Genomic DNA, 12,674 nt, shown 5'->3' with positions numbered 1-12,674 from the left:
TGTCTAACTCCCCTTTGCAATTTAAAACAATCAGAAAAATTATTATTGATATATAATCTAGCAACAGGAGAGCTATACAGAGTTTTAATCATTTGTATAAATCCCGAACCAATACCAAACCACTCCATGGCCTGATACATAAATGTCCATTCCACACGATCAAAAGCTTTCTCTGCATCTAGAGACACAGAAAAAGCCGGATCTCCAATTTCTTTTGTTAAATATAACATTTGCAATGCCAATCTGGTGTTATTAGAAGAGTGTCTCTGAGCAACAAACCCTGTTTGATGCATACCAACTATGTGAGGAAGAGCTTTTGCCAAACGTGTAGCCAAAAGTTTGGCTAATAATTTACCATCTACATTTATCAATGAAATAGGCCTGTAATTTGAAACCAACATGGGATCTTTATTTGGCTTCGGCAAAACAATAGTTAATGATTCTGCCATAGTGCCTGATATACAACCTTTCTTTAGTTGATTCTGATATAAATTTAATAAATGAGGTAAAAGAGTATTTTGAAATGCTTTATAAAACTCTACCGTAAAACCATCACCACCTGGAGCGGTCCCTACTCTAAGAGATTTCAATGCTGTTTGTAATTCTTGTAAAGATATTGGATTTTCCAAACTTCTTTTTATATGATCAGGAATCTTCGGACCTTCAATATTATTTAAAAACACTATACCATCTTTTTCTTTATTTAAATAAGACTCAGAAGAATACAGGTTTTTATAATAATTTAAAAACTGTTTTAAAATAGGACCAATCTGAAAATGAGTTTCACCTTTTTCATCTTTTATTGCATTCAATTTCATCTTTCTTTTTTTCACTTTAAGATAATTAGCCAATAATCTTCCCGCCTTATTTGAACTACCATAATACAAAGCTTGCTGACACATAATATTTTTTTTAGCCAAATTAGAAGAAATCTCATTATATTTATATTTTGCTTTTAATAAAGTTTGCAACGTAGAATTCTCCCACTTATTAATCAATTTTAATTCTAAATCTTTTATTTCGTGTTCCAGTTCCGTAAATTGCTTATTTAATTGTTTTTTAGAATAAGCTGAAAATGATATAATTTGCCCTCTCATCGTTGCTTTAAAAGCATCCCATATTATTTCTGTAGATATTTCCTCTGTAATATTATTTTGAAAATATTCATCCATTTTTAATTGAAATTCTTCACAAAATTTTGGATATGCAAGCAATGCATTATTAAATCTCCATACAGGCCTACCATTATCCGGGTCATTAAAATTTAAAGAAATCCACACTCCTCCATGATCTGATAAAATTATTGGTTCTATAGAGGCTTGTGTAACATCTTGTATTAGCCCATCAGAAACAAGAATATAATCAATTCTAGAAAAAGATTTATGAACATGTGAATAAAACAAAAAATCTCGATCATTAAAATGAAGAATTCTCCATATATCTTTTAAATTGCAAGAATTTATAAAATTATCCAACCCTAAAGATTTTAAAATTTTACTAGGTTTTTTATCCAATAAAGGGTCCACAACAGCATTAAAATCTCCTGCTACTATCAAATTATTAGCAGCCAGTGGTAAAATTATTGGTTGTAGAGTTTTAAAATATTCAATTTGATTCGAATTAGGTACGTACACATTAAATAGCGCCACAGTATTATTGCCCATACTCATGTTCACATGCATCCATCTTCCTAATTTATCTGCTTTCACCATATTAAATCCTGCTGAACATTTTTTATTTATTAAAATTGCTACCCCAGCTTTTTTCCCCACCGCCGGTGCAAAAAAGCAATCTCTCACCCAATTACCAATTAGCTTTTTTGATTCATCTCCATTAAGGTGAGTCTCCTGTATGAAATAGACATCCGCATTTTGTTTTTTTAAATATAGCAATACTTTTTTCCTTTTTATCGGGTGGTTGAGACCATTAACATTTATTGAAAAAATTTTTTAAGTCATTATATCAAATCAAAACAATAATCAATAATATTCTTCACATCAATATTATAACCTCTTTTCCCCTTTTTAAAATTATTATTAGAACCCATCCCCTCCCCTATACCCCTTCCCATATTCTTAATCCCCTCCCCCTCCCATCCCTCCCTTAAATTACTTGCCAACTTTGAAACGCACACCTTGACTAGGCAATAGATAAACTCCCCACAAGCTATATTTATAATTTTAAAACCATTAGCCAGATCATTATCATATTAAAATGAATATCATTTTATCACAGACTTTTTTATCAAGGATTACCTCTTTTTTTTTTTTTTTTTCCTTTCCTTTCCCCCATCTCTCATGAACCCTCCCTTCTCTACTCACTCATTTCCATTAAAATATTATTGAAATACATAAATAATCACACCAAATTTTAAAATTACATTCATCCAAACCACATCCATCTTTCATGTCAGATTACATCACATTCCCTCAAGTTAAATATCACTTTTAAATATTATTAAATATATAATGGAAATCTTTTTTCTTAACTTTTCCTATTCAAAAAGTCAATAAATTCTCCAAAACAACAATTTTTATCCCTTTAACATAACCCTCCTAACATTCCATACCCATTTCCACACTAGCATATTTGCTACCCTTTTAATTTCCACTCCATTCACAACATTCTCTTATATCATATGCTTTATATTATAACATCCAAACTTTCCTACATCCTTCGCTTTTACCAAAACTTCTAATTAATTTTTTTTTTTTTTTAATCTCCTCGTATATCCACCATTATTTATATTAAGTTCAGACCAATTTTTATCCCAAACAACAATATTATGACTCTTGTTGCATTAATAGATTTGCAATTTTAAAACTATAGTCCATACATAACAACAAATTTCCTTTTCTTGTAATAAGATGCTATATGTCTCATAAAGTTTCATTTCAAATCTCCTCTTGCTTGCAGATCCATATCAAATTCTATCCTCTCACACTACTGTTTATACATTCTCAGTCTCATCTTTTGATCCACCTTAAATCTCCTTTCCAATTGTTTTGCATAAAGATTTACAATGACCACAATTTCAAACTTGTGGTGCCAATCATAGATCCTTCACATTCTACATATACAAACCCTGTTCCTTTTTTTTTTTTTTTGACCATCGTAGCTCTGTCATTTTTATTTTAAGGTCAGGCCAACTATATACCAGAACCATCTTCAAAAAATCCTCTGCTGCATTTAGAGAATTTCCATTACAATGTCTTATTCCATATATCACAGCTGACTTCCCCTTTTATGCAAATGAAAATTGTAAGGCTTACAAAGTCACAGTCTAACTCTCATCTTGCTTGCAGATCCATTCTATTTAATGTCCTCTTGCTTGTAGTTTATATCTTCTCAATACTATTTAGAACTTATTTCCTTCAATCTGTTTTGCACAATCCTCTATCGTTTCTCAGTCTGTCTGTCCAAACAGCAAGTCAGTACAATCCATCTTATTAACCTCTGTCCTTTAAAAGGTCTGTAATATTGCATCTCTTATGCTCTTGCAGGCTACATTCCATTTGCCTCATGACAAGATAGAATGTGGAATGTATTTGAAATCCAACTGCAGCCATGCCTTCAGAATCCTATTAACTCTTTTTTTTTTCTTTTTTCTTCCTTTAACATAGAAATTTCCAAACAAAAATAAACATTTCAACCAAGAACACAAATATTTCCATCCAAGTCTCTATTAAGTAGCCATTAGTGATTCACACTGCTCCAAAAACTCCTTAAATTTATCTGCAGTATCAAAATTCAAAGTTTTATTTTTATAAGTGACCCGCATAGTTGCCGGGTATATGAGCCCATATCTAGCTCCCAGACTTCTCAGCTGTGGTCTCAGGTCTAATAGCTGCTTTCTCTTTTGTGCTGTTGCTCTGGCAAAGTCAGGCACTATGTAAATCTTTGAATCCTGACACTTTAAGTTTTTATTATCTTTAGCTAATTTAATTATTTCAGCTACCTGTTGATATCTAAGTAGCTTAAAGATCAGTGGACGTGGTCCTTTTTGGCTGTTTGATAATCTCGTTGGGACCCTGTGTGCACGTTCTATTTCCAATGGAAACTTGTTTTGCATCGGGAGCACCTTGGGCAAAAAATTAATCAAAAATCCAATCGGATCCGACTTTTCAATTCCCTCCGGGACCCCAAGCACCCTTAAATTGCTCCTTCGTTCCCTATTGGACAAATCTTCCAGCTCCCTTTTCAGTGCTTCAATTTCCTTACTGTGTTCCATGTGCTTTATACTTTCCTCCTCACACTTTTCCACTCTTTTCTCAATTTGATCCACTTTCAATTCCATTGCTTGCAGTTTATTTGATAAACATACCACCTCTTCTTTCACTTCTTTTATATTTTTAGCGCATTCCAATACTATTTCCTTTACCGCCTGTATTTCCTTCATTATGTCTTTATTTTCTACATCCTCCGGCGGCAACGGAACTGACATCGGTGAAGCCGTATCAAGTTTCGATCGCTTCCCGCTTCCTGAGCTGCTCCCCGCCGCCAAATTTTTGTTTTGCTTTCCCGAAGCCATTATCCACCTCTATCTCACTTTTCAGAGTGAAATTTGAATTTTTTCTGGCTATGATCTCTGTCAAATAGCTTGTCTTCACAGAGCAACTCCACTACCCAGCCATTTAGTTCCGCTCCAAAGCCACGCCCCGACTAATTATTCTAATGATCAGATATCTTAGCACATGGAAAGAATATAAGGGATGGGGATGGGTTAGGGTGGGGGTATTGATTAAATGGTATAAGAATATTGGAGAATAAGGGATAATTATTTTATTATATAAGAATTTTTGAATGTAATTACAAGTGACATCTGAAATTTGTTATATTATGTATAAATCACTTGTTGTAAGATTTTAAAATGAATAAAGAATTTTAAAAAAAAATTCCCTTTCCCACCCACCCTTTCCACAAATATTATAAAACAAACATTTCTCATATATAATAAATTGAAAAAACATTGATTTAACCAATAATATAACTATATATTCCCCCTTTCCCAAAATTATAATTATACTTTTTAATTTTCAGCTACCTATCAAATTTCTCTCTTATTTCACCCACTAGCTCTCCCATTCCCTATCTCACGTCTTCCTCAACCCTCCAGTCCTTTCATCTTTAATCTATTCTCCATTACATTTCTATTCTCTGTAATCACTTTCCTCTCATTCATTTCCTTGCCACCCCTCCCCTCCCGGGCTCTCTAATATACTACTTACTTTGTAAAAGTTATGGAGGTTCTGGTAACGGAACAATTGGTGGATTATTTGGATTGCTTTGACATACTGCATTCGTTTCAATTTGGACCCCATCTTGAGCATAGTATAGAGACATTATTAACACCATTGTTAGAGGAGATAAAATTGTATATAGGCAAGGGAAAATGAGCTCTTATTATGCAACTAGACCTTTGAAGTACATTCAGTTTGGTAGATTATAAAGTTCTTCTTAATGCTTTAAATAACATTGGAATAGTTGGAAATGTATTGACTTGGTTTCAAGGGTTTTTGTCATTCAGATCCTATAATGTCAAGATGCAAGAAGATCTGTCAGAAAAGTGATTGCCAAAGGACTCTCTTATCTCCTATTTTATTCAATGCATTACTCTCAATAGAAAAATAAGTTAGAGGCGGCAGGTTATTGCAAGTTTATCTATGCTGTTGACATTAACCTTCTTGTTTCAATTAGATAATATATTAAGAGATATTAATCAGTAAATTTCACAATGATTTCACTTGATTACAGATTGGATGAATGCTTCTTATCTGAAATTGAACAAAGATAAAACTAAATTCTTATTAATTGGTTTCAAAGGCATACAAGGGGAAGGTTTAACTCTTAAAGTGGATGGTATTCATTATAAATTAGAATCATCTTTAAAACTGCTGGGAATTAATCTAGACAGCAATGGAAACTCAGAATAATTATCTTGCTAGAAGTGCTTTTTGGACTTAAGAAAACTTAGAAGTATTAGGAAATATTTGCTTCAAGGTCAATTTAGATATCTTAGCACATGGGTAGTAGATATATAGGGGTGGAATGGGGAATGTATATCATATGGAAATAGGAATTTTGACAAAAGGGAGGGATTTATTTTATATTATAAGAAGATTTGTTTGTAAATACAAGTGTCATATGATAATTGATTATAATATGTTTAATTCACTTGTAAGAATTCAAAAATGAATAAATAAAATTTAAAAAAAAAATAAAATATATATATATATATATATATATAAAGTAAAATTAGATTACTGCAGCATAGTTTATCTGGGAATTCCCAACTGTCTGCTTAAATGTTTGCAGACAATACAAAATTCAGCTGTCTGATTAATTTATAAATTAAGAAAATCAGACAATTATACCTTCATATATAGCTTTACACTGGTTGCCAACCGAGACTAGAGTCATGTTTAAGTTGTGGTGTTTGGTGTTTAAAACATTATATGGATTGACTTCACAATTCATAAGCAATTTAATTTACAGGCCTTTGATAGGACAATATTATAATGTTTGTAATACTTTAACTTTACAATTTCCAAGTTTAAAAGGAATTATATATAAAGGAAAGAAAATAGTAAACAATCTTTATCAGGCCGCCTCTGTATGATCAATCCTGCCAATTCAAATATGATCTATAGTAACTTTTACCATGTTTAAAAAAGGTAATTAAAACATTTTTGCTTCAGAAATTTAATCTTAATAGTTAATAATGGGATAATGTCTTATTACAGGATCTCAGTTAACTGGGACTCTCACACAACCAGCAAAAAAAAACAACAACAGTGTAAAGAAAAAAAAAAACCAACAACCTCCCAAAGCACTAGCGTCAGTGTCCTGAGCCACATACCCTCCCGCCCTCAAGCCCCGAAGCAGCTACAAACCTCCTTCCCGCCCCATTGCACCAGCGGTCCTGAGCCGCAAAGCCCTCCTCCCTCAGGCCCCAAAGTGGCAGAAGCAGGCGGCAGCTCTGAGCCACGAGCTCCCACGCTCCCTCCCTCCTTCTCTCCCTTCCTTACCTGAGTGAAGCCAGTCAGGAAGATGCAGGAACCACAAGAGTCCAGCATGCTCCCCAGCGCTGGTCCTGACAAACTCCTCCACTGCTGGGTGGGCGGACCTGAGCCCAAACTGGGTAGGCCAGGTTCATATGTGGCTGCACCCCTGGTTCACAAGGACAGACAACAGGCTAGGGACCCTATATATTTTTTTAAACTGATACCCTTATCTTTAACCTATCATTCATCTTCCAAAACCCCTCCTGGATTGATGCCCATTAAGTTCTAATATTACCCACAATAAAGTATGTTAATACCACATTTTCTCTTGTGTTTCCTAAACCAATATCTTATTCGCCAAGATGAGATCAGTCCAGGAGTAGGTCACATGGGGATTAGAGAAAAAAGTATAATTCTTCCCCCTGGGGTTTAGGAGTCATAAAATGACAATTGCCCTCCCCCCCCACTTCACAATCATACACTTCCACCCTTTTCTGTCTTCACCTCTTTCCTCACTGCCCCATGATGTCTCATTTCTGAGAGAGTGCACAGTTAGCCCCCTCATATCCATTTCTATTCACCCGAAGTCCAACATTTTTATCTTCACTTCTAAAAATGTACAAATGTTGGCCATTTGGGGAATACAGTCGACTCCACCTAAGTGCACGTCGGTTAAGTGCACGCTTCGGTTATCCGCAGCCTACCACCATGGTCCTGTTGTTTTTTTTACATTAAAGTCAATGGACATAATCTCCGGATATTTGCAATTCTGATAAACACACAATCCGCTTATGCGCACTGATGTCAAAGGTCCCACCTGTATTCTTTCACGTAACGTTCACTCTGGTTAAAAGCAATCACGTAGATGAGCCACGTGTTTCGGAACAGCAGTCTAGGCTTGGCAATGTGTTTGAACTTTCGGAACTGCACCATGGCATTGTGTGGAAAAAAATCATTGTCTTTGGCTGAATGTGTCCACCATGCTGATGTCAGACACCGCTTAGGGGTTATTACAGTACTTGTACATAAATTGGAAGGGCCTGTCCCCTGGGAGCGGTGTACTCCAGGTCCTTCTGCAGTTGCTCACGTATGGTCTCCCAATTAAAGCGAGAGAGACCTATACACCACTTTCAAATGTAGCGAAGCTGTTGGCTTCAAGGTGCCTGCCTGTTGAATATGAAAGCAAGAAAAACCAAGGGATAATAGCAAGCTTCAAACGTGATTACAGCTCACTCGTCCTAAGATATGTGATGGCAGTGATCGATGCAAGAATGGAATCCTGCCCCCGATCTGCTGATCTCGCGAGGAAAATGACGGTGCTCGACTCTCTTCACATGGTACTCCGATTAAGCGCACACGGCAAAGGTGACCATTTGCCTATCTATACTAATTTGGAGACAGTTGCCTCCTAGGGTTTAAATTTGCTTGAAGGAGGGCTGAGGCTCAAGGGGATCTCAAAGTCCCTCCTTGAGGGCCGCAATCCAGTTGGGTTTTCAGGATTTCCCCAATGAATATGCATTGAAAGCAGTGCATAGAAACATAGAACATGACAGCAGCAAAGGGCCACGGCCCATCTAGTCTGCCCACACTAATGGTCCACCCCCTAACTAGCTCCATAAAGAGATCCCACATGCCAATCCCATCTTTTCTTAAAATCTGGCACGCTGCTGGCCTCAATTACCTGTTGTGGAAGATTATTCCAGCGATCAACCACCCTTTCGTTGAAGTAATATTTTCTGGTGTCGCCATGAAATTTCCCACCAGAAAATATTTCTTCACCGAAAGGGTGGTTGATCGCTGGAATAATCTTCCACAACAGGTAATTGAGGCCAGCAGCGTGCCAGATTTTAAGAAAAGATGGGATTGGCATGTGGGATCTCTTCATGGAGCTAGTTAGGGGGTGGGCCATTAGTATGGGCAGACTAGATGGGCCGTGGCCCTTTTCTGCCGTCATGTTCTATGTTTCTATGCACTGCTTTCAATGCATATAGATCTCATGCATATTCACTGGGGAAAGCTTGAAAACCCGACTGGATTGCAGCCCTCAAGGAGGGACTTTGAGACCCCTGATCTAAGAGCAATGCCCCCCTCTCCAATACATTAGGCCAATGTTAGGAAAGTAAGGACCATACAGGTTTTAGGATCATCTAAATTTTTCTCCAGATGCTACTGTGTTTTCTGTTCCCTCCTCTCCCAATTGCAAAAAGGCAAAAAAAAAATTGGATTAACAACTGCCACTTTTCCCATTCCTTCACACTCACCATCAGCTCGAGGTGCTTTGAGAGTAGCTTGATATCCATAATAAAGAGAACAACCTTGATGAAGCCCAAGGCTGCCTTTACCACTTCTCTCGTCCTGGAACTCAGCAGAAGGCACATGTTTTCCAGCAGTTGTTCAATAACATCCACGCTCATATGATCTGCCACACAAACCACAAGGTGAATCTCAAAATGTCTCTTCTGCATCTCTACACTATGCCTACCCCCCTTGCCAACTCCACTGCTAGTAAAACAGAATAGGAACTAAAGTCTGTTCAAGATGGAGATGGTACTATTTATAACCTGAGGTTAGCAAAATCATTTAAGCACTCGACGACCCAAAGTTGTACCTCACAGAATATGAAATGAAAGGTTACGTAGTGTTAATAGTGGACAGACCTTGAACTTAAAATGGAATAATCAACTGAATAGATCATCATCAAGAATCAAATGTAGAAATCAAATACAGGCTAAGAAACCTCTCCTCAAACAGGACAACTACAAAACTACTTTTTCAGTTTGTCCTGCTATTGCATAGCTAAACTGGTGGTACTGGTTGGAACAAGAATGTCTCGGAAGACTCCCATACCTCTGAATTCAAAAAGGAAGCGTGTCAAAGCCAGCACTGTGCAGCTGATCATGGTGACGGAACCAGTGAGTCCTGCATACATGAGAGCGAGGTACTTCAGGATGGCATCTGTGAACAAGACTGAACTTTAATACTGAAACCATTCTACAAAGAGATCCATTCACACACATGCTTTTTAATTACTACTAATGCTACTATTAATTATTTCTAGAGCGCTACCAAACGAACGCAGCGCTGTACCGAGTCATGACGGAGACAGTCCCTGCTCAAAAGAGCTCACAATCTAAACAGACAAGACAGGATGCCAGGGTGGGGGGATACAGTTAGGGGAGATAGTTAATCTGCTGGCTAGGGTGGTGAGCATTGGGGAGTAAGATTATGGATTGAAGGCTATATCAAAAAGGTGGGTTTTCAGACTGCTTTTAAACAAGGGAAGGAGCGTGACGGACAAACTCAGGTAGTTTATTCCAGCTAGATGAAAGGAACGAAGTCTGGAATTAGAAGTGGAGAAGAGTACGGATAAAAGCAGCTTATCTGAGGAATGGAGTTCTTGGGGAGGCATATAAGGAGAGATAAGAAAGGAGAGATACTGAGGGGCTTCAGCATGAAGACACTTGTAGGTTAGATAAGGAGCCAGTAAAGTGATTTGAAGAGAAGGGTAAGGTTAGTGTAGCAAGGTTGGCAGTAGATAATCAGCAAAAAGAGGGTTGGATGTGTTATATGTCCTAGAGCTACCAAATGAAAGTCCAGTTGTAATCCAGGGCAAGATATTTGTTCCACAGAAAACAAATCTTGGAGTGAAATTGTTAGTTTTATTCACTAGGTTGCAAGTTTTCAATCCTCAAAGTTGCATCTTTCTCTCTCAAGGGAGCAATAATACTTTATTAAAATTTTCTGTCTACAAAATAAAGACTTATAACCCACCAATCAGCAAGAACTTGGAGCATATGAGTGGTATACAGAAGGAATCCAGCTCACCTTAACAAGGCAAGAGCAGGACCCAGTAAAAGGAACTTAAAGGCTAAGGCCCAGAAGGGAGCAGGGAGATCCAAACCCCAGGAATGCTAAGATGTGCATATGTTCTTTCACCAAAAACATATACCAAGTAGGGCATTTATACTATTTGAATTTAGCTCATGCCTTTTTCAGTAGCTTGTATCTTAAGACACTTACATTCAGGTACAAGCAAGAAGTTATAAGAAACAAGCTTTTGAATCTGAACTTATATGCCTCAGGCCTGAGAAGGAGTAGAGGGGAGGGGTGTGGGGGATGGGATGGAGAGGGAAAGGGAAAGGGGATTGTTGAAAGGGGTGTTGTTGTTGTTTGTTTTGGGAGGGTATAATTCTTACAGGAGAGTGTGTATTTGATTTCTATTATATGAAAATTAATAAAAATGTTTCTACATTGGGGGGGGTGGGGGGTACTGCTCTCATACCAATAAAAGCAGAAGAAAGCATGCAGTGAAAGAGGGAAGCGGTGCCAATGAGGGGGGGCTCACCTTGCTGATTTTGGTGAAAACGGAGGAAAGCTTGTCCAATCTCTGACACCAGTGTATAGGCATTCTTCCGTGCACCCACAGACACCTCCTTGGTGCATATAATCACCTGCCAATATACAAGCAGCACCTCAAATTTAGGTTCAGTCTCTCATTATGCCAAATATAAATAAACTAATCTTTAAGCCCATTACATTAACGGCTAGAATAGCACAGTTACTTACCGTAACAGGTGTTATCCAGGGACAGCAGGCAGATATTCTCACATGTGGGTGACGTCATCTACGGAGCCCCAGCGCGGACAGCTTTTCAAGCAAACTTGATTGAAGTTTCAAGTTTGCTATGCTGCACCACGCATGTGCATGCCTTCTTGCCCACTAGAGGGCGCATCCCCACCTCGTGGTCCTCAGTTCCATAGCCAGCAAAGAAGCCATCCCCGGGGAGGAGGGCGGGTTGTGAGAATATCTGCCTGCTGTCCCTGGATAACACCTGTTACGGTAAGTAACTGTGCTTTATCCCAGGACAAGCAGGCAGCATATTCTCACATGTGGGTGACCTCCAAGCCAACCAAAAAAGGGCAGGTGGGAGGATGGCAATTTAGGAAAACAGATTACGCAAAACCGACTGGCCAAACCGGCCGTCGCTTCTGGACAACGTATCCAGACAGTAGTGGGAGGTGAAAGTATGAACCGAAGACCAAGTGGCAGCCTTGCAGATGTCCTCCACCGGAGTAGACCGGAGGAAAGCGACAGAAGCTGCCATCGCTCGGACTTTATGTCCCGTGACACGACCATGCAGCGCGAGACCAGCCTGAGCATAGCAAAAAGAAAAACAAGCAGCCAACCAGTTGGACAAGGTGCGCTTGGAAACAGGACGTCCCAACCGATTAGGGTCGAAGGACAAAAATAATTGAGGAACCTTCCGATGAGACTGAGTGCGTTTAAGATAAAAAGCCAACGCCCTCTTACAGTCAAGCGTGTGAAGCGCCACCTCGCCAGGATGCGAGTGGGGCTTTGGGAAGAACACCGGAAGAACAATGGACTGATTGAGGTGGAAATCAGACACAACCTTTGGAAAAAATTTAGGATGGGTGCGAAGAACCACCTTGTCATGATGAAACACAGTAAAATGCGGGTCCGCAACCAAAGCCTGCAGCTCACTAATCCGACAAGCGGACGTGAGCGCAAGTAAAAAGATCACCTTCCAAGTGAGAAACTTAAGATGAGATTTGTCAATAGGCTCAAAAGGAGGCTTCATCAGCTGAGCCAAAACCACATTGAGATCCCAAACTACAGGAGGAGGTTTCAGAGGAGGATGAACATTCACAA

General features: G+C 38.3%; 1 protein-coding gene across 1 annotated transcript in view; it reads right to left on the bottom strand.

Annotated features, from left to right (window-relative positions):
• The window catches only part of RRP12 (ribosomal RNA processing 12 homolog), a 222,333-nt gene that overhangs the window by 70,010 nt on the left and 139,649 nt on the right, over positions 1–12,674 (bottom strand). The window contains exons 23-25 of the mRNA XM_033941439.1: positions 11,350–11,455; positions 9,852–9,959; positions 9,266–9,423 (exon numbers count right to left, since the gene is read on the bottom strand). Coding sequence (XP_033797330.1) covers positions 9,266–9,423; positions 9,852–9,959; positions 11,350–11,455 — 372 coding nt within the window. The remainder of the gene's footprint in view (positions 1–9,265; positions 9,424–9,851; positions 9,960–11,349; positions 11,456–12,674) is intronic.

This window comes from Geotrypetes seraphini, chromosome 4 (genome assembly GCF_902459505.1).
Source record: "Geotrypetes seraphini chromosome 4, aGeoSer1.1, whole genome shotgun sequence".
NCBI classification, from domain to species: domain Eukaryota; kingdom Metazoa; phylum Chordata; class Amphibia; order Gymnophiona; family Dermophiidae; genus Geotrypetes; species Geotrypetes seraphini.
Note: the sequence above shows the minus strand (reverse complement) of the source record. Positions and strands in the feature narration are given on the sequence as shown.